Genomic DNA, 23187 nt, shown 5'->3' on the forward strand with positions numbered 1-23187 from the left:
CTATGATTCCACATTTGTACTGGGTTTTTTGTTGTTGTTATGGGTTTTGTTTTGTTTTTCAATAAAATAATTTTTAAAAAAGGCATCCCAGCACCCAGAAGCATACGGTCATTCTCCCTTCTTCCAAATCCCTTGATGTTTTCCCCCTGGGCCACATTTCCTCCTCTATCCATGTCCCAGGCTGCCTTCTCTCTGTGGACGCAGGATTCCACAAAGCTTGGCTTGAGAAAAGTTAGCATTGGGGCTGATAAAAGAGACCTTTTGTTTTCTAACTGAGTCGAACAGTCAAAGGTGGGTGGCTTAGAGAGGCTAGACTACTGCTGAGTTCAGCATAGAAATTGTAAAAAGGCAAGGGCAGGCAGAGGGAATGAAATAGCTTCCATCCCAACCTTCAGGGACTTCTGATGAACCCTCAATATTTGGCTTCCATAAAATCGATATATTGGTTTGTGACAGCAGGCGTGTGACAGGTCCAAAGCACACTGCAGAAATAATCCAGTTTGAAGCCACTTTAATTGCCCTGGGAATTCTGGGAACTGTAGTTTTGTGAGACATTTTGCACTTTCTGTCAGAGAGCTCTGGTGCTACAAGAGACAGTTAAGAGGTGATATGATAGTCCTGTTTAAATATTGAGGAAGGAGCAAGCTTGTTTTCTGCTGCTCCAGAGAATAGGAAATGGAGCAATGGATGCAAGCTCCAGGAAAAGAGATTCCAGTTCAACATTAGGAGGAACTTCCTGACAGTAAGGGCAAGGTATAAAGTAGATCAGAAAAGAGGAGAGAAAAGGGAGAAAGATTTGAACGTCAAGTAGTGCCGTCTGTATATTGTCATGTGTATTGAAAAGGAAAGGCCACAGACTCTCAAAGCGCTTATCGGGTGGTGTGATTGTGTTATGTTTAATTGAGATGAGCTACTATGTTTTCTGGGGTCTTGTTTAAAACTACAGGGTCACTAGTCCCAGCTTCTGCCAACCTAGGAATTCGAAAGCATGTAAAAGTGCAAGCAGATAAATAGGTACCGCTTTGGTGGGAAGGTAACAGCGTTCCATGTATTCATGATGGCCATATGATCACAGAGGTGTCTTTGACAAGGCTGGCCCCCTCGGCTTAGCAATGGAAATGATCACCGCACCCTACAATCAGACACGACTAGACAGTCTTGTCAATGCGAAACCCCTATCTATCTATCTATCTATCTATCTATCTATCTATCTATCTATCTATCATCTATCTATCCCCAGATAGGTGTGGATGTCATTGATTAATTGAGGAAAAACTCAAAAACGTAAAACACTCCAGTTAGTAGGCTGCAGTCCTATTAAGATTCACTCAAGTGGAGGACAAAGGAGTTTATCACACTAGCAAGATCCTACGGGAAAACAGGAGTTAAAAGTGATATAACGTGAAGATAACCTGGAAATGCCCAAAGTTTATTACACAGCGTCGCATTTAACGTGAAATAATGCCAAATTAATCCGCAGTTAAAGTAGAGGAGAGCAGCAGCTTTTTAGACTTGGAGCAAACCGAATTTTAAAAGCTGCTGGTTTCCTCCACTTTAACTGCGGATTAACTTTGTGTTATTTTGTTTTAGCAGCAATTAGTGTGATAAACTTCCCAAATTTGCAAGTTGTGTTTAAATTCAAATTTAACTTAACTTTCGTTTAACTCTTGTTTTCTCGCAGGATCTCGCTAGTGTGATAAAGCTCAAAGAGACAGAGGCTTTTGACCAAGTCCCCCTTGCATCTTTTGAGAGCATCCTCCATGGATCGGTTTGCATTCCTTCTGGGGGTTGTGGCATCGCCTACACAACATCCAAGAATGTGGCTGGACAATGAGTGCTGTTTGCCCAGCTATGTCGCCAGAGTGTGTTTACCAACACTTAGAAAGCCGCAAAAATAAATGCCCCCTTTTCACTTTTGTTTGACTGGGTGGCTTTCTCCCCCTGCTTGGTCCTGAAGGCCCCCACAAAGCTGGATGCCAAGCGCTCATTGGCTCTGGGTTTCTGCAGAGATGGCATCCTTGCAAGGCCAGCCAGGTTCTTAAATGAAGACTGCCATCCTTTGTGGCATTCTTCAGAAAGGAACTGCCGTGTCTGCGGCCCGATCTTCCCCTCCATGCAGCTAGGAATTGTACAGTAACCACAACAACAACCACAAAAGATGAGGTCCCCAGGCAACTTGGGGAGGGAGAGAGTCCTTCTACTCACAGTGCTGCTTTCAACAATGGGTAAGTTGGCTTCTCAAATTGTGGTTTTGGAGTGCTGAAAGACCCCTTAGAGGTGATCTAGTCCAACCACTTGATCAATGCAACCATCTACAGAGAAATGAAGACCCCAGCAACTCCCAAGGCAGTCTCTCATTCTACTGAACCGCTTCTTTTTAGGAAGTTTCCATTAATGTCCCAGGCGCATTGTAGTCGGTCATTCGCTGACTGTGGAAATTTCACCTTTAACTATCATTTCTGACGTCCTATTATTTTATAAACCCATTAGGCTCTTTACACAGATTCAGTCAAGTTGTTTGGATTTGAGAGAGAGAGAGAATGTGGTGTGGCCAGTTCCTTCCTCTGAAGCACTTGGTATTTGTTGGTAGTCTTTACAAACTTTGCAAACTTTACAGCTCTCTATATATCAATGTTAGTAAATAATAATAGCCTCCCGTCGAGTACTGATAAGGGCTAACCCTGCTTGGCATCCATGATCAGACACGACCTGGTATTAATCCTCTTTATTTTACTCCATATTAAATACTACTAATAATAAAATTTATTTATATTTTCCCGCCTCTCCCAGGTGGATCGAGGCGGGATTACAACCCAACAATAACAATAAGATACAAGAATAAAACATATAATTTTCAAGCATTACAACAGTTAAAAAAAGTAGTCAAACAATTATAAGTTATAATATTCTGATCCTGAATAGAAGAGTGAATTATGTCTTTACAGAAGATTGGGTAGATCTTTACAGGAAGCAGCAAAAAGCGGTGGCAATTTTGTCCGTTGGATGTTAAGATCCCACATGCACCAATGCGCACTGCTCATTGAGGTGGATTGTGCACTGACATTAACATGCATTGATGTGCATATTACACACCTTAGCAAATTCAGTAAAGGGGTTTCTTAGTGCCTCTGATTCATAGCTAGGTGTCTGCTCCAATGCTCAGTGAAACTTCACTAGTAATGATCAGATGTGTGGACAAATTTTTTCAGTCTTCTAATCCATGGGATGTATTGAAGGCATGGAGGATTGGTCGGTTGGTCGGTTGATTAATTTATACCCTGCCCTTCTCCTAAAATGGATTACTTTTGAAAAGGACCGTAATCCGTGTAATTTGCAGTACTGTTTGAAAAGTTATTTGTTATTTATTGTTGTTGTGTGCCTTCAAGTCATTCCCAACATGGTGAGTCTAAGGTGACAATATCATGCGGTTCTGTAGGTTTGATGTCCAGTGGTTTTCCAAGGCTGAGCAGGGAATCAAACCCTTATCTTGCCACACTGACTAATTTGTTACTACTCGTTGCAATAACATTTGCTATTTATTTCTTAATTGTTATTTTGGCCAATTATTTTTAAAAAACCCTTCAGGATTCATAAGCAAATGGCATGCAGTTTGAAATATTCCACCCAATACAAAACATATACAAGTAAATTGGAAAATATTGCCCCTTACACCAATAACGTGACTTTCTTCTCATCTGCTGCCTTGCGTTTGAAATATAACTTCATTACACTCTTGTTTAACACCAGCGTTTAAGCTCTGTGAATATTTCATCTGGGCATCATGTTATTGACTTAACGGATTAATATCCCGTTCCTTCAGGCATTAGTGTCCTAGGGAGAAAACAAGACAAATAATGCAACAGCCAAACTACAAATACAAAATACAAACAACAATTCATTACTCTGTCCTACTGGCTGCTGCAGGCTATATTTCAGAGGAAAGCAATGGCAAACTGCCCCAGAGTTTTCCTTGCCTAAGAAAACCCCATGAAATCCATGGGGATGCTGCATGTTGACAGGTGACTTGAAAGTGTCCGTACACACATACGCTCATAGAGTGTGCAAATCATATACTTATGCACTAAAAATGGATATTGCTGTGGCATGCCCAATAGTGACAGATAATAATAATAATACATGCCAGAATAAAGCTGCTTCAGGTCACTTTGGAGGTATGCTGTTTAAATGATGCCTGCATCCTAAGAGGCCAGAAGTTGTGCCAAAGCTGTGCTCCAGCCCTTAGGACTGGAGCATGGCTTCTGGCTTCTTAGGACGCATGCATCCTTTAAACAGCATACCTCCAAAGTGACCCCAAGCAGCATTATTTTGGCCTATCTGTATGTGCCCAATAATAATAATAATAATAATAATAATAATAATAATAATAATAATAATAATTTTATTTCTTATCCGCCTCTCCTCATGGCTTGAGTTGGGTTATAACATAGTTAATGAATTATTCATAGAGCTTAAACGTTGTGTTAAACAAGAGCATAATGAAGTTATATACAATCGTTACATAAAATCCACATATTAAGTGGCATTTCTACGCAATATTTATATTACAATGCACAAGGCAATAATTAAATATAATTAAGTGACTGATCTTGAGGGAAAGCCTTAAGGGTTGTAGAAGGACAATAACTTTGCAAGGTGAGAAGAATTGGAAGGAAAATTGACTCCAAAAGAACCCACTGAGGAAGTTCATCCTTTGTGGGCATGAAATGATAATTGACGATACGGAAAACCAAGATGAAAAAAATTGAATGGAGACTTGGAACGGGAATAGCTGTCTGTCTGGATGGACCTTGAGTAGAACCATGTTGTTATTGTTGTTGTGTGCCTTCAAGTCATTTCCGGCTTAAGTCAGTTCCCTAAGGCAAGCCTATTCTGGGGTTTTCTTGGCAAGATTTGTTTAGAGGAGGTTTGCCATTGCCTTCCCCCGAGGCTGAGAGAGTGTGACATGCCCAAGATCACCCAGTTTCATGGCCAAGCTGGGAATTGTACCCAGATTTCCCAGTGTCTGACGCTGAAACCATTATGCCACACTGGCTCATGCTACACTGCAGTATTTTATTACAGTTCCAATTCATGAAAACAAGAGAATATGAGCAGCAGCTGATAAATCTGAACAGCATCTGTATCTCCCATCCAACTGCCCAAACAGTGAAAATAATAAAAATAGGAAAACAAATGGAATTGTTTAAAAAATATTCTTATGGTGCACAAAAGACATCAGACTTGGGCATCAAGTATTCCTTGAAAAGGTGGCGCAGAAGCATTGATTTTTCAGAATACATTCTGTCATGGGACAGCAAGCTGTGGTCCCTGCCAAAACTTGTGAGACTCAATTTCTATCAGTTCTGGCCAATTTACTTGATGGGAAAAGGATGGTAGGAGCTGCAGTCCATCTGGAGAGGAACAAATATCTGGAGAGTAACCTTTCATTCCAATATCTGGTATTTCAGACATTATAATGCTGTGGAATGTGCCCATCAGTTCCCACTCTGCAAATCTACATTATTTTCTCCATATATCCAAAATCAGAGTTTGAATTGTATTTCATTGTACTTGGTTTTTATGGTGAAATTTATTGTACATATTAAAACAATCATATTGGTAAGAATAAATGATGATCCAAACACTCTGGCACCAAAATTCTAGTAGCTGACATTAGCTGAATATATATTTTAATATGACTTTAAATCAGTATTTTGAATATACAGTTTTATTTTAGGACATCAAGAACATATCTCAGGAAGCAATAGATTTGTGACAGAATAAACTGTAATTATTCTGACACTACAAAACCATTGACTTGGTACCATATTAGCTGCCATGGAAGCATCCTATTCAATTTATAGTTTCCCGAAGTACTTAATATTCTCTGGCTGAGAGCTCATGTGCCACATAAAACTTTGCTATGTGCATGCCAACTCCAGTTTATGGCAACCTCTTATCTTAGGGTTTTCTTGGCAAGATTTAGTCCAAAGTTTGCATCACTTTCCTCTCGTAAATGTGACTTGTCCAAGATTTCAATGGCTGAGCGGGGATTTGAACCCAGATCTCCTGGAGCCAGCGTGATGTAATGGTTTGAGCACTGGATTATGATGTCTGGAGACCAAGGTTTGATTTCTGCTCAACCATGTTTTATTTATTTATTTGTTTGTTTGTTTGTTTGTTTATTATGGTATTTATACCCCACTCTTCAGCCCTAAAGGCTGTCAGAGCGGCCTACAGTCACACACTCTCAGCCTCAAGGGAAGGCAATGGCAAGCTTTATCTGAACAAATCTTGCCAAGAAAAACCTATGACAGGGTCGCCATAAGTCGGAAACAACTTGAAGGCGCACAACACCAGCAGCAGCTCCTAGAGTCCTGGTCCAGCACTGAAAGCACCAACCTGATTTATCACATCCCCAAATCACACAAGATGTTGCCATGGCAGGTATTGAAATGCGACAATGGTGTAGTATGAAAAGGGCCTGTTTCTGCATACTATTAAGTGAAATCAATGCAGCGCTCATTACAGAAAGAAGTAAGGCCTAGGAGTTTATCACACTAGCGGATTCCGCAGGAAAACGGGAGTTAAACTAGATTTCAACCAAAGAAAACCCGGAAATGCCCAATGTTTATCGCACGACGTCGTAGTTAATGTGAAATAACGCAAAGTTAATCCGAATGCAAAGCTGGGAAAACCGTCAGCTTTTTGCTTTCGGAACAATCCGAAAGTAAAAAAAGCTGCCGGTTTTCTCTGCTTTGCGTTTGGATTAACTTCACCTTATTTCACTTGAGCAGTCTCTAGTGTGGTAAGTTAGCCGAGTTTACAAGTTTGGTTTAAATTCGAATGTACTTGAAATTGCGTTTAACTCCTGTTTTCCCATGGGATTTTCCCTAGTGTGATAAAGCTCTAGGTGTGATGAAACGAAAAAACAAGACAAAATGAGAGAAAAGGGCATTTCTGCCCTTGGAAATGAATGGGAGAACTAATGCTCAAGAGTGATGGGTTTGGTGGCTCCGTCAGGAATGGGACACATAACATTGGAGGTAACCCATCAAGGTGCAAACCAGCAGTGGATGGAGCCAAACCCAAGAGGAAAGTGGAGTTTTGAAAGAAGACCAAGGGCTGCATGGGGCACTAGAGCTTCACATTGTGCAATAAGGACTTATTGATCAATAAGTCACAATTGTGCAATTGCGACTTATTGAATCAGCAAGGAACTGCTAAGCAACTTTACTAGACTAATGCAAACCCAAGATGATAGAGGACTTTTGGAAGAAGAGCAAGGATTTCATGGGGCACTAGAGCTTCACATTGTAAAATTGTGACTTATTGATCAATAAGGACTTATCCAATAAGGACTTATCCAACTTATCCTCTATCCTCTTGGGTTTGCATTAGTCTAGTAAAGTTGCTTAGTAGTTCCTTGCTGATTCAATAAAGTAAAGTATCCAATACTCAAAGAAAAAAATGGTATGGATAGAAACGGGGACTTAAAATTTCAAGGAGAAATCTGTACTGAGGTTGGCTTTTGTTGAATACTGGACTAAACGGCCCTTTTGTTCTGATTTAGAAGGTTTATCCCAATGCTCCCATTTAAGTATGCAAAATGAATGTGAAAGAATGAGCAGTTTCCCCTCTGGAATGTCTTTTCCTCGCCTATTATAAAATATTTCCTATTCTAAAATAATAAAAAATAACATATTTATTGTTGCCTTATACCAGGTTGATGGACTTTGGAGTGTCTTCTCCAGGTCTGCCACCTTTCTTCAACTCAGCAGCCTCAAGGACTGCGTCCGCACTGCAGAAATAATCCAGTCTGACACCACTTTAACCATCAGGACTCAATGTTATGGAATTCGGGGAACTGCAGTTTTGTGAGACGTTTCACCTTCTCTTTCCGATAGCTCTGGTGCCACACTAAACCACATTTCCCAGAATCCCATAGCATTGAGTCCTACCAGTTAAAGTGTCAAACTGGATTATTTCTGCAGTGCGGATGCAGCCCAGGTGTGCACTTCCCTGTATTTCATCCCCCTGCTTTGAGTCACAGATAACAATTATGTGATAACAGTTGTCCATGTAACCAAAAGCCAAGCAGACAATAATGAAAGAATAGTCTTTTTTGAGATGGGAGTCCCCTCTCCACTTAAAATGATTTCAGTCTCAAAATGGTGGTGCGGAATTGCAGGATAGCTTTAGAAGCACTACAAGCTTGTTAATCCCACTTTACCAAAAACAGCTCATTCTATGGAAACTTTGGATTTTTAGTTGGAACACTGAGCAGTATTTTAGTGCTTGACGCAGAGGAGGTCACTAGAGCTTTTTAGGAGACCATTCAAAGTCATTCCCTAAATTACATTTCCCAGAATTAAAACTGCTGCAACTGTGTATAGACACACTTGTTCTCTAGATGCTATAATTATATATATATATATATATATATATATATATATATATATATATTATCCATACCATCCTAACATAGTCCTAACATTCTTTTCTATGTATGAAGAATCTTATCAGCTGCGATGTCTGTTTTGAATTTAATTAATGCTTCTTAGGACTAGCTAAATCCTCCTTGTTCTTCTGTCTGCACTGCAGAATTAATCCAGTTTGACACCACTTTAACTGCTGTGGCTCAATGCTATGGAATTCTGAGAACTCTAGTTTTCTGAGACATTTAGACTTCTCTGGGCCCATCCACACTGCCAAAACAATCCGGTTTGACACCATTTGAATGGCTGTTCCATGCTATGGGATTCTGGGAATAGTCGTTTCTTCTGGCGGAGCTCTGATGCCACAACAAACTACCATTCCTAGAATTCCACAGCATAGAGCCATGGCTGTTCAAGTGGTGTCAAACTGGATTATTTCAGCAGTGCAGATGCAGCTAATGTCCGTGCCGCAATTATTGTTGTTGTTGTTGTTGTTGTTTACTTGTATAGTGCCATAAATTTACATAACCTGTCAGAGGCACACAATCTAAGGAATATACAATAAATTACAAATCCCACAATTCCATAACATGGCTCAACGTTTTGGGATTTGTAGCTTGTGGTGGCAACCAGAGCTCTCTGGCAGAGAAGGCGAAATGTCTTGAAAAACTACAAATCCCAGGATTCCATAGCATTGAGCCATGGCAGTTAAAGCAGTGTCAAAACTGGATTATATCTGCAGCGTGGATGCATCCAATAACCATCCATCCATCCATCCCTTTTTTCCAAGTTGGGATTCTATTTAATGCTTTTTTGGCGTTACTTGAGCGTAAATACTGCGTAATTGCACAGCTGTGTGGAAAAATAGATTGTCATATTGTTTTGTTCATTACCAATAATGGTATAAAAGTGGAATTTTGGTGGAATTGACCCTCTGGTGTGATCGTCTCCTAAATCAGCTTAGAAAAGAGTGAAAATGGCCATAAAAATTTCTGTCCTTTAGTCTAGCTTCCCTCTGCAAACAGATACTGGGTTTCTCATGCAACACATACATGCGCATAAAATTATTTGAAGGCACATTTTGCAAAACACAAGTCTTCTGGCTGCACTATCTGGGATGGAGTGGGGGCGGCGGTGCAGGCGCTTGTTCCAGGACATGCTGCTACGGCGGCCTACATTTTCTCGAATGTACGAAAGATGTTGCGCGGGTCTCTTTGAAGGCTGTGTCTGTCCGACGCTGGACCCAAAAAGCGCAGGAGTCGAATCTCCTCAGCCATGGAAAATTGTCCACTTGGTTGGAATTTGCCCTCATGGGCGGAACAAAAGGGCTGAATTGTGTGGAAAACAATGGTCCTCTTTGAGGCAAATGTCACCTCGAAGGCTTCTGGGTAGCCCAAATGTCCTATCGCCAGGTCAGCAGTGTTGGTGAAACACAGCGTTTTTGCAGAAGGGAGCTTCCTACGTTTCGGATGGATGGATGCGGGGGTGGCAGTGATGAAGACTGAGGTCTCTTGTATATTCTTTTTCTGAATAAAGGAGCTTTCTATACCTCCACCTCTTGTTGCAGAGCGCTGGTATAAAACAGGGCACCACATTTCTTCATTGTCTCCTCCTTTGGAACAGACGTCTTTGAACGCAAAGGAATACTGGAAAGAGAAACTGCAGAATTTGACCGCATCTACAAAGTCAGGTCCAACAATGGTTCAACAGAGACAGACAGGCCAAAATAAAGCTGCTTTGGGTCACTTTGGAAATATGCTGTTTAAATGACACATGCATCTTAAGACGCCAGAAGTTGCGCCAAAGCTGTACTCCAATCCTTAGTACTGGATCGTGGCTTTGGCATGGCTTCTGGCCTCTTAGGACGCATGCATCATTGAAACAGCATACCTCCAAAGTGACCCAAAGCAGCTTTATTTTGGCCTGTCTGTTCGGGCCCACCTACTACACATCTCTTATATCGCTAGACTCATGAGACCCCCAAAGGTCTTGTCTGGTTCATCACATCTCCTTTCTGGTTCCTGGCCTGCATTCCAACAACACCAGCAACATTCACATTCATTCAAAGATATAGCTGTGTTAGTCTCTAGAATCAGTATGAAGAGAGATCTTGTAGCACCTTTGTGAATGACTGAAACAAACCAGTTGGCAACTTCTTTATTTCAGTTGGAAATTTATCTCACTGGGGCTAATTGTGGCATTAATGAAAGATTAAAGCACTTTTAAAGCATCCCACAAATGAAGCAGAAATGTCGAGTAACTGCAAATGCAAAACTAAGGAGTATGATATACATATAAATAATAATAAAATAAATAAAACTTTAATTTTTATCCTGCTTTTCTGTGATAAAACAATCAGTATTGATTCACATTCACCTTGGCTTTAGGCAACATCCTTCCTCCTATCTTTGTCACTCCAAAATAACCACTAATTTTGCATTTCTGCTCACATAGGTTTGTCTGTTCTTGGTCACTTTACTTCATGCATTTCAGGAAGCAAACTGAAGTCTACCAAAGCTTTACTTGTGGCTTGTTGTGTTGTATTTTCATTGTTCTTTTGTTTGTTGTGACTCGCCTCGATCCAATACAGGGAGAGGCAAGATACAAATAATAATAATAATAATAATAATAATAATAATGCTACCAACTGCCTTCTTTCTCTCATTTGTTCTCAAAGCCTTTGCATTCCCAGTATACGAAGTTGTGCATACAAATAACTCTATTGCAAAGAACTATAAAACTAATAGCACACAATTTTTCATTACTTACAGTGACACATGAGCACATGTAAAATGCCATTGGCCAGACACTGAACTATCTGTTTGCCCCTAACCTGGATGAAGATAAATCCTAATCAATTATGCCGTGAGTTGTTGTTGTTGTGTGCCTTCAAGTCATTTCTGACTTATGGCGATCCTAAGGTGAACCTATCACAGCGTTTTCTTGGCAAGAGTTGTTCAAAGGAGGTTTGCCATTGCCTTCCCATGAGGCCGAGAGAGTGTGACTTGACCAAGGTCTCCCAATTGGGTTTCATGGACGAACTGGGAATCAAACCCTGGTCTCCAGAGTCACAATCTGACATTTGTAACAATCTACTTCCTCAGTATGAGATGCCGGGGCGACATTATAGTTTATTAATTCCATGCTTTACTTGGCAGTTCATTGGAGACGATGGATGCGGTCTTGGTGGCTTGGTCACCTCCCTTGTGAATTGTTGTAATGTGTTTTGTATGACAGTACCTCTGGAGAGTGTTTGGGAACCACAGCTGTTGCAAAATGCAATATAAACAGATTGCTTTCCAGTGCAGGCTTTCCAGATTTACATAGGTCTGACACCATTTGAACCGACTGACGATCTGTTTCCAGGCCCATGTTATAAAGTCCTAAACACCTTAGGGCCCACTGCTGGAGTGCTAGATTCAAGGACCATCACCATGACCATCTTTTGTTTTCCGTTACAGTGCTAAATCCAACATTGGCCATTCATGTTTACACGGATCGAGAGGTGCATGGCACAGTGGGTTCCAACGCTAAGCTTTCTTGCTCTTTTTGGTCGAATGAGTGGATCTCCGATGATATTTCAGTCACTTGGCACTTTCAACCAGAAAGCAGCAGAGACAGCGTATCGGTAAGGTATTTTCTGATTATTGAATGCTAGGCTATTGTTCTTCATGGCCATCTCAAGGCAGAGGTTAGCATTTGCTGTTTTCTTTGCTGGCTAGACGAGCCTTAAAGAGATGTAACCCTGTATATCCAGACTGTTTGTCCCCTGGTTTAGGGCAAGGGTTGTCAGAGCTTAGGGTTTGGCTCATCTTCTCTGGTTCTCAGGGGAAGAGGAAAAATCTTAGGAATGAAGGGCTGTTTTGCAAAGTATGTGTGTCTTGGCTTGTGTGCATACATTAAATTTCCTAATTTGTTACACTTGGTGTTTTTTTTATTTGAAAGACACCAAGCATTAACCACAGCTGTATGGAGTATCATCATGCTTACAGGGGCTGCCTCTTGTAACATCACCAGGGACAGCCCTAAGGTACTGCACTTAGGGCAGAAAAATGAAATGCACAGATATAGGATGGGGGACACCTGGCTGAACGTCACTTTTACGTGTGAAAGGGATCTAGGAGTCCTAGTAGACCACAAGTTGAACATGAGTCAACGGTGCGATGTGGCAGCTAACAAGGCCAATACAATTCTAGGCTGCATCAATAGAAGTATAGTGTCTAGATCAAGAGAAGTAATAGTTCCACTCTATTCTGCTCTGGTCAGGCCCCACCTGGAATATTGTGTCCAGTTCTGGGCACCACAATTTAAAAAGGATGTGGAGAAACTGGAGCATTTCCAAAGGAGGATGACTAAAATAGTGAAGGGTCTGGAAACCATGCCCTATGAGGAACGCCTTAGGGAGCTGGGGATGTTTACCCTGGAGAAAAGAAGGTTAGGAGGTGATGTGATATCCCTGTTTAAATATTTGAAGGGATGTCATATTGAAGAGGGAGCATGCTTGTTTTCTGCTGCTCCAGAGAATAGGACCTGGAAGAATGGATGTAAGCTCCAGGAAAAGAGATTCCACCTCAACATTAGGAGGACCTTCCTGACAGTAAGGGCTGTTTGACAGTGGAACACTCTTCCTTGGAGAGTGGTGGAGTCTCCTTCCTTAGAGGTCTTTAAACAGAGGCTGGATGGCCATCTGTTGGGGATGCTTTGATTGAGAGTTCCTGCATGGCAAAGGGTTGGACTGGATGGCCCTTTGGGTCTCTTCTGACTCTAGGATTCTATGATTCTATAACATCACAAGATGTTGGCCCTAGTTCTCTGGATTTGGACCTCATGGCCTAGGATAGTCCTAAACGGATAATCCTACATGGGGAAGCATTCTCACAGCCATTGTGATATAACATGTAAGGAATTTTTTTGTGTTTGTTTTTGTGACGTGACATCCATGGTGGGCAGTTATGGTGGTAGGAAAAGGGAGGAAGACATCAAACCTTTGGGGGATTTGGCAAAAGGGCCCACCTATTCATTCCAAGAACTCAGAAATGTTTAGTTTCCCTGCCAGTCTGTATAAAGATTCAGACTTTTAGCAGTAGACGCCAATCACAAATGTCCAAACAATTTCCAAGCAGATGTTTTATCTTGGCAACTTGGGAGATAAACCATCTAATGGAGGAGAGCTTGAGGAGGATCGCTGGTGGCACTGGTGTTCAACTGACACAAAGGTCTGCCTCTACCACATTGCCCACTACATTGCCTAGCAGCCTTTTGCAGATCTTCTTTTCTGCTGGTGATCCCACAAATGAAAAACAGAGGGCATGGTGGCCAGTCGGGCCTTTAACTAATCATCCAAGACTTCTGCTACTTCTGCTACCTTATTGTGATGTTGTGCATTGTGAGGTACTTTAGCACATGCTCAAGGACAACAATGTTGCACTGGGAACTTGTATGCAGGGGAATACAATATCATCTGACCGAAGAACCCCTGACAGACCACTGTATTGCCCTCCATTCCCTTGGGTTAAATTAGCTGTGAAGTGGGATCCATATGAAAATGGTTTCTTCCATAATGGGATTGCATCTTCAGATATCAGACTTGTAAATTAAGCACAGGTAATGTGGAGTCGAAGGCTTTCATGGCTGGCATCCATAGGGTTTTTGTTGGTTTTTCAGGCTATGTGGCCATGTTCTAGAAGAGTTTCTTCTTGATGTTTCACCAGCATCTGTGGCTGACATATTCAGAGATTGCTGGCATGGAAGAGAGTGGAGTATACACGGATGAACATGGAAATCACTCCTCCTAACCCAGAGTCACGCAGTATATGTGTGTGTGTCACTTCTCCTGCTTCCAATCCTTAGGATGGTATTGATCTTTGCTATTAGAACACAGGAAATTGTAATTGGTCCATAGAGACCTGATTCCCACTACCTTTTAAACCAGATCACAAATCGGTTTGAACCAGTTCAAATGACTTTGGTTCCCATTTGAATCAATTTGCTGAAGCGATTTGGAGAGGGGGGGACACACGCTAGACCCATTTAACTCACGTCTTTTTGACGCTGATGTTTTCTGCGTCTTTTTGGATAAATCGATTCTGCACAAGTGTGAGCCAGATGCGGATCAGAAATGATTTAAATTTGTCCTTTAATGGGCTGGAGTGGGTCCATTTTGAACTGATTCATTCATGAATGTGAACCATAAGTGGATTATTTTACAGGGGAAAAAATGCGATCAGGTCAAATGTAGTGGGAACCATGCTCAGCTGTCTAATCGATCCATCGATTCGGATCCCGCTTTTTTTGTAAGTGGGAATGAAGCCCTAGTTAATTATTTTCTGCCTTGACTGACCCTGGGTTACAGAGATGATCCATCCCTAGCCCTACCTGGAGATACTGAGGATTGAACATGGAAACTTTCCTTATGCAAACCTTATGCTCTGCTTCATTGATATATCTTTATACTTGTGTCGTCGGATCACAGATATTCCACTTTGCCAAAGGCCAGGCGTACATAGACAACGTTGGGATGTTCAAGGAGCGCATTGAATGGACTGGGAACCCACGCTGGAAAGACGGTTCCATTGTCATTCATGACCTGGAGTACACTGACAATGGCACCTTTACATGTGATGTCAAGAACCCACCCGACATCGTGGGGAAGACATCTCAGGTCACACTCTACGTCTTTGAAAATGGTAAGGTTTCCTTTTCCAGCTAAAATGTCTTAAGGGTGCTATGAGTACCAATGGTATTTTTGCTTCTGCTGGAGTAACTACATATGCAGTGGTGCAGACATACCCATGCTAAACAGCAGATTTGAAAATATTCTTAACAGATTGTGTGAGAGAGAGATCGAAAGAGACTGTATGCATAAGCACATGCAATGTAGTTATGGTTCACAAAACCACATACAAGATGGTTATGGTTCACAAAATAAACCATCCAGATGATAAAACTCTCAAATGTGCAATGTTTGCATGTAGGAGGGGTAGAAATATCTGTGAAAGTACATTCTCCTCCAATTCTATCAAGAAGCAATGATATTGACAGAGATAGTAGGCCCAAGGAAAGTCAACTGTTGACTGGGTCCCACTGGACAACAAACATTGGGATCCAGACCTTTAGTTTCTAGTACCCAGATGGAGATGGTTGTGAGTTGTGAGAAACTGTTTGATGGTCCAAATAGTCCAGGGACAAGTTATAAGGGAGCAAAAAAGAATCAGAGAGGTCAGAAAAAGTGGCTCTCAACCTTAGCAGTGGGAGAAAGCTGCCTTGATGGCAAGTTTGGGACCCAAAGCTGGGAAACACTGACGTTTCCTATGTATAATATAAGGATTTTTTTTGTCTTGTTGTATAGTATCTCTGTCCTTGTTACATACCCTCCAACTGTCCCAGTTTGGAATAAATGGAAACACCATCAGATGCGTGCATAATTGGTTGCAAAGCCACGCTTAAAGAGTTGTCACCAGTGACTGCGCTTCGAACTGGAAGGTTATCTCGAACGGAGTGCCGCAGGGCTGATGATGATCTTCAGTGTGTGTATCAATGATGTAGATCAGTGGTTCCCAAACTTTGGTCCTCCAGATGTTTTGGACCACAGCTTCCAGAAGGCCTGATTGTTGGCCCAGCTGGCTGGGACTTCTGGAAATTAAAACTCAAAACATCTGGAGGACCAAAGTTTGGGGACCACTGATTTCAATTATGGGGAGCTTCCCATTGAGCCATTTGGTTGGCCAATGAGGGAAGAAGATGCTTGATGAACTAGATCTTTGACCTGATCCAGTAGAGCTTTTCTTATGTTTTCAACTGTTACCTAGATAGCAACCTAGAAGCAAGTATAGGAAATAAGGTAACTCTGCTGTGAGACGTAGTTCAAATTCATATTTATCTTAATGTAAACCAAGTATTTTTCTTGTTTTAGTACCTACCAGGTATGGTGTGGTGTTGGGAGCTGTTATTGGAGGTGTTCTGGCTGTGGTCTTAGTTGTTTTGGTGATAGCCTATCTTATCAGATATTGCTGGCTGAGGAGACAAGCAACTCTCCAACGAAGACTCAGGTAAAATCCTAGATTGGTGTGGATGAAGTGTGCTTCATCAAATAAAGCTGTTTCGGGTCACTTTGGGGATATGCTGTTTAAATTATGCATGTGTCCTAAGAGGCCAGAAGCTGTGCCAAAGCTGTGCTACAGTTCTTAGGACTGGAGCATGGCATTGGCATGGCTTCTGGTCTCTTAGGATGCATGTATCATTTAAACAGCATACCCCCAAAGTGACCCAAAACAGCTTTATTTTGTCCTGTCTGTATGGGCCCTCTAATAGCTTCTTTTGCTACAAGCTGCTAAAATAATTATAAAATACATTCTAAACATTACTTGCGTTGCAAAACACATTAAGTGGCAAGGTCACATCTCTTGTATGCATGCACATACTGGTAAGTAACATAACAAAAGCATGATAAAGGGAATGCATCACAAAAGGAATAACGTTGTCACTTGTCGCAACATTGATGTAACTCAAGGTGCAACTGTGCCAGAGAAATAATAAACTTCTTTAATTGCCATGGCTCAGTGTTATGAAATCCTGGGATTTGTAGTTTGTTGTGGCCCCAGAGCTTTGGTCATCAAAATATGTCTGTCTACACCACGTTGCCCCTTAGTCAGCATGTTGCCCCCAGACATTACTGTAAATGTACAAGGGATGCGGAAATGCGGAGATGACACTTTAGAATGGACATAGTAAAGCTGGCATCCCTAAAATACTGCCATTGCTTCACTGCTAATTGTACAAAGGATGTTAGCATATTTTATTTCATGTAATCATGAAATTTACAAAATCATAGGAGAGTGTTTTCATATTGTTTTTATTTTATTCTATTCTATTTTATTGTGTGTCACTTGAAATTTATTGTTGAACTTATGTATTATGCTTTGTACTTTTTAAATCTTGCTGGTCATTGACTGAATGTAAGAAAGGACATTTACTAGAACTTTCAAAAGTTCAATGAAACAAGGGTAGTGACTCGCTTTTGCTTTTTCATTCCCTTTAGTGCAATGGAGAGGGGGAGATTGAGGCTGGGCAAGGACTCGTCAAAAAGAGGACGCCAGGTAAGTGCAACAGGAAAGGAACAAGCTTGAGAAAATAACAGGAGATAATAAGGCCAAAATAAAGCTGCTTCGGCTCACTTTGGAGGTATGCTGTTTAAATGACACATGCATCTTAAGAGGCCAGAAGTTGCGCAAAAGCTGCGCTCTAGTCCTTAGGACTGGAGTGTGGCTTTGGTGCGGCTTCCAGCCTCTTAGGACACATGCGTCATTTAAACAGCATACCTCCAAAGTGACCCGAAGCAGCTTTATTTTGGCCTGTCTTTTTTGGGCCCAATATACTATAGACTGTTTAAGGTTGAGATGCCCATATTGGCAAGCGGACTCTTTTGGCAATGGGGCAGAATGTAGATGTCTGAAGAGCAAGGCATTATCTTATTTGGGCTGATCTTTCAAAAGGATGTGGGCTGCAGCTCTAGGGTGGAAAGGATGAGTAAAGGACATTATTCCTAGGAAAATCTAAGGTATGAGTATCATCCGTCCCATTACAGGGTGACCAGACATCCTCCTTTTCCAAGATATGCCCTCCATTAAATCTTCCGTCCAGGAGGAATTCCAAAAGTCCCACATTTTGAGCATGACTAAGAAGCATGAGTTTATATTTCTATGAGTGTTTTTAGCTTTTATTTTGTAATATCCTACATTTTTTTCTTGAATTGCCTCCATTTTGCGGTGCCTTGTCTTCCTTTCCCGTTAGGACATCTGGTCACCCACGATGGCCTTCAGTCTGTAGTGGACTTCAGAGGTGGATGGGCAGAGTGTCACCTTTGGCTAGCAACAAGTCATGTTTTCTATGTACACAAGGTGGATGTGGGCTGACCAGAAAATGGACAAAGATAACATTAGTGGGAGGACCCATAATGGATGTAGAGGCCTTCACATGTATTTATGTTAGGACTCCTCTTAACATTGTCCCTGCATTATTTTTGCGACATAAAACAAATAATCAATTTCAACACTATCTCTGGGAAACTACGGTATGCCTAGAGAGCTGGATATGTTTAGCCTGGAGAAGAGATGCTTAAGAGGTGATATGACAGCCCTGTTTAAGTATTTGAAGGGGTCTCATATTGAGGAGGGAGCAAGCTTGTTTCCTGCTGCTCCAGAGAACAGGACATGGAGCAATGGATGGAAGCTACAGGAAAAGGGATTCCACCTCAACATTAGGAGGAACTTCCTGACAGTAAGGAGATTATCACACAGCTTTTTTAGCCAACCTGGGCATGGGCTGAGACTGTGTAAAAATGATTTTTTCATGCCCAGATCGGAGGCATCCCGTACCCGATTGGGACTTCTCCCATACTGAACAATGAATGCAAAGAACTGTTCTTTGCTCAGTATGGGAGAAGTCCTAATCAGGTACTGGATGCCTCTGATCCAGGCATGAAGCAGTGCAATATCATCTGTTCTTACACTGTCTTAGATCAGGAGAAAACAGCCGGTGTGATAATCTCTTAAGAGTTGTTTGACATGGAAGACACTCCCTCAGAGAGTGGTGGAATCTACTTCTTTGGAGGTTTTTAAACAGAAGCTGGATGACCATCTGTCGGGGATGCTTTGATTGAGAGTTCCCTCATGGCAGAATGGGGTTAGACTGGATGGCCCTTGGGGTCTTTTCCAACCCTAGGATTCGATGATTTGATGATTCTGTGACTTCCGCTTTCTGTTTTTCACGCTTCTTTCTGCCTTGCCAGCCTCCTGTTCTGTACGCGATGCTGGACCACAGCCGCCTCACCAAATCCGCGAGTGAGAAGAAATCCAAGGGAGGCCTGGGTGACTCTCGTAAAGATAAGAAATAGCGGTTAGCAGGCAGAGAAGGCACCCAAAAAAAGGCGGGCGATAAAAAGGTCGTCATGACCATCGAGATGGAACTGAAGAGGGACCAACTTGAGGCTGAAGGCCTGAAACCCGCCGTCAAATCCCCCAGCAAGAACAGTCTAAAAAACGCCCTCATGAACATGATCAAAAGCGATTCGGAAAAGTGATTTAAAGGGCGAGGGTGGGATGTTCCTAGCTCTCCTTGCTTCTGGAGAAGAGAGTCTTGGGATGTTTTTGCCTTCTTCCAACTGTTGTGGCTTTGTGTCCTGTACTGCTTGCGTATTATCTGTAGTACTTAATTAATTTTGCTAGTCAAGGCTGATGAGATTTTCAAATATTCCTTGTCCTTAGTGTTGAGAGATCTTGGCATCATATCTGTGTGGTGAAGTAACTATACAGAATATTTACACACATAGTTCCTAGGCATCTGTGAGCAAGAATGAGGCAAAGTGACACAGGAACTATCCAACTCATATTCTTCCCCATATTAGGATCATTTTCTTCTCTTAAATCCAAAAAGAGACAAATCTTGTCATACCATGATATCCATGCTTTGGTCACCATGGCCTTGCCCTACTGCAATCCACTTTTTGGGATGGCTCAGTATAGGGATTCACACGATAACCTTGTTCAGTCACAATAAAACAAAGATATTGATGTGACAAGTATATAAACAGCTTTTGTTCTGAATACTAAGCCTCATAGTAACAGAGTATTTCATTTTAAACCTTCCATTTTAAGGTGAACTTGCACCTTGAACCAAAGGGGCCCAAACTCCCCTCGGTCCAGATATGATGCCATGAGGACTTGGTGCCAGCCGTTCTAGCCCTGTTGACATTAGCCCTATAAAAACCTAGACCTAAAAAAAATCCCTTAAAAATCCCAGCTCTTAAATATGGACCCCCCCCCCAAAAAGATACACAAACCCTTATGACTGGTGCCTTCTACTGCTGAAACGGTTGTGACAACCCTCTTCCGCTTGGTAACTTGACCACAGGTGTAATATTTCATGATCTTTTTAATCCATAGATTAAATATATGTATGCATGTCCCAGACGCTGAGAAGCCTGGTTTAATGTCTTTACACCACTCCTGCCATATCCTCTTTGGCTGTTTCTTCCCCACCAAGACTCCGTAACTATCTACCATTCTGTGAAAAGTAATACCTTCTGATATGTATGTATACACATACATACACACACTCATCCCTCCATATTTACGGCTTTGATTATTCACGGATTTGATTAATATGTTCTCTCTAGGAATCTCTAGGTCCTCCAGTGCAACTCTGTGGTCAACTTTAAAAGTTGCACTGGAAGACCTAGAGATTCCTAGAGAGAATAGTCCATTAGGCATTTGTAGCTCCTCCAGCGCAACTCTATGGCCAATGTCTGTCGGACATTGACCACAGAGTTTCACTGGAGGACCTATGGATTCCTAGAGAGGTGTCCTCTCAGGTGAAAACATGGTTTTTTGTTGTTTGTGGTTTTCCCATATTCACAGGGGTCTTGTGCCCCTAACCCTACAAAATATGGAGAGAAGAGTATATACACACACACATATATACACACACATATATAGCTGGTACTCCATTCCTGCCTGATGAACATTAGGATAAAAATCCCTTTGAGCCGCTTCCTCTTAGCACACCATAATTGAACCCCAGAATTTTAACTTTAAACAAATTTGGAGGTTCCTACTTGAGTGAAAAACTGTAGGATTTTAAAAGGGAACAGAGACCTCTGGGATTTCTCAGGGAGGGGTTTCGCTCGTCCCGAAGTCGCCAACAGGTTCTGGAAGTGAGGTTTGGGCAAACTGTGAAGGTTTCTATTTCTGCAGAAAATTAAGAGTTTGTAATAATTCAGGCAAGAGTAACTTAAAAAATCCCTGTGTGAAGATTACACCAAATTATAACAGATTCGTATTACTTCTTGCCGTATCATTTTTTTGTTCTCGTTGGTTTTCTGTCTTTGCTAATATCCTTGAGGGGAATTAAGCTATCCTTAGACAAGCTTGATTGGCAGTGGTTGAGCATAAAAGTATGATTTTCAATCCACAAGAGCACTGTGACTAGTATTAGTATTAACCATTGACGTATTTGTTACTATTAGTCGTCCGCCACCCTACACCTTTCCTTGTGACTGAACGCCACATGATGTCACATGGCTACCCTCCTCTTTTATTGATGTCTCAGTTGTTCACCTTCTTTTTTATGCATATCTTCTTCTTTCTTTATGCATATCTTCTTAAGTCTTGTTATCAGTAACAACATAAACTCTGGAGGGCAATCGTTCTGTTAGGTCAGCAAAATGCCATACACTTGAGAAATAATATGAATTTGGATGTTCATCACTTTATCACTTTATCACATATGTGGTTTCTGTGGTTTCAGAATCCCCTTTTCCAAACGTGCGCAACAAGTCTGCGCGCATCATCAATGTGCGATGGGGCCTAGCACAAAATTCATCTCCAGAGCAATGTATATATAGAGGATCACCCCTTTTCTTTTTCTGAGTCGCGTATAATGTCTTCATCGAACCGTTCTAGGAGACTAAAACTATATTTTTTAAAAATTGTTATGTACGACGGTTTTTTTTTCTCTGTCGGTTGGGACTTTCTCAGATTTATGTACATTCTCTCAAAAGCAACAGCAACAACCAAAAACAACACAATTGAAAAATAATAATAAAAAGACTGACATTTCTATTCAAAGCTGGTCTTCTTTATTTTCTAAATGTCACTGGGAAAAAACAACAAAAAAAAATTAGATGTCGAAGGGGGTGATATGAACTAAAAAGTTACCTGCTGCTTGTTATCCAGCATCCAAAGCATTTATTTATTGGTTTATATGTTATATGGTTGCTCATTTTATGATGAAAAAAATAAAAAATAACCAAGAGTTTATATACAGAGCTATTATTAATATTAGCCTATATGACAGACAATAGACAACAAGATTTCAGGTTCACAGCAGAATAGTAAAATACTCCAGAGGACAGGACCAAAATTCAAAATGACCTGAACAGACTAGAAAGCTGGTCCAAAGCTAACAAAATGAACTTCAACAGGGAGAAATGTAAGGTACTGCACTTAGGGCAGAAAAATGAAATAGGATGGGACACCTGGCTGAATGAGAGACTTATATGTGTGAAAGGGATCTGGGAGTCCAAGTAGACCACTAGTTGAACATGAGTCAACAGTGCGATGCGGCAGCTAAAAAGGCCAATGCAATTCTAGGCTGCATCAATAGAAGTATAGTGTCTAGATCAAGAGAAGTAATAGTGCCACTATATTCTGCTTTGGTCAGGCCCCACCTAGAATATTGTGTCCAGTTCTGGGCACCAGAATTCAAAAAGGACATTGAGAAACTGGAGCGTGTCCAAAGAAGAGTGACTAAAACGGTGAAGGGTCTGGAAACCATGTCCTATGAAGAACGACTTAGGGAGCTGGGTATGTTTAGCCTGGAGAAGAGAAGGTTAAGGGGTGATATGATAGCCCTGTTTAAATATTTGAAGGGATGTCATGTTGTGGAGGGAGCAAGCTTCTTTTCTGCCTCTCCAGAGAATAGGACCCAGAACAACGGATGGAAGCTAGAGGAAAAGATATTCCACCTCAACATTAGGAGGAACATCCTGACAGTAAGGGCTGTTCGACAGTGGAACAGACTCCTTCTTCGGAGTCTGGTGGAGTCCCCTTCTTTGGAGGTCTTTAAGCAGAGGCTGGATGGCCATCTGTCAGGGATGTGTTGATTGAGAGTTCCTGCATGGCAGAAGGGGGTGGACTGGATGGCCCTCCTTGGGATCCCTTCCATCTCTACGATTCTATGATTCTATGATTCT

General features: G+C 41.5%; 1 protein-coding gene across 1 annotated transcript; it reads left to right on the plus strand.

The window, feature by feature from the left end:
* Nucleotides 1–1939: 1939 nt before the first annotated feature.
* On the plus strand, nt 1940–22066 carry MPZ (myelin protein zero). The gene is made up of 6 exons (XM_089483294.1): nt 1940–2225; nt 11900–12066; nt 14911–15124; nt 16351–16486; nt 17476–17533; nt 19225–22066. Exons 1-6 carry the CDS (start codon nt 2159–2161, stop codon nt 19327–19329), a joined length of 747 nt encoding a protein of 248 aa, XP_089339420.1. The 5' UTR covers nt 1940–2158; the 3' UTR covers nt 19330–22066.
* The last annotated feature ends 1121 nt before the right edge of the window (nt 22067–23187 follow it).

Source organism: Sceloporus occidentalis, unplaced genomic scaffold (genome assembly GCF_023333645.1).
Source record: "Sceloporus occidentalis isolate IW3139 unplaced genomic scaffold, rSceOcc1.0.p SCAF_20, whole genome shotgun sequence".
NCBI classification, from domain to species: Eukaryota; Metazoa; Chordata; class Lepidosauria; order Squamata; family Phrynosomatidae; genus Sceloporus; species Sceloporus occidentalis.

Bases quoted from the DNA above. Each gene is read 5' to 3' on its own strand.
- MPZ (XM_089483294.1), top strand. From the start codon at position 2,159: ATGAGGTCCCCAGGCAACTTGGGGAGGGAGAGAGTCCTTCTACTCACA. The intron at 16,487-17,475 runs GTAAAATCCTAG...CATTCCCTTTAG, and splicing joins ACTCTCCAACGAAGACTCAG to TGCAATGGAGAGGGGGAGAT. The intron at 17,534-19,224 runs GTAAGTGCAACA...CTGCCTTGCCAG, and splicing joins CGTCAAAAAGAGGACGCCAG to CCTCCTGTTCTGTACGCGAT.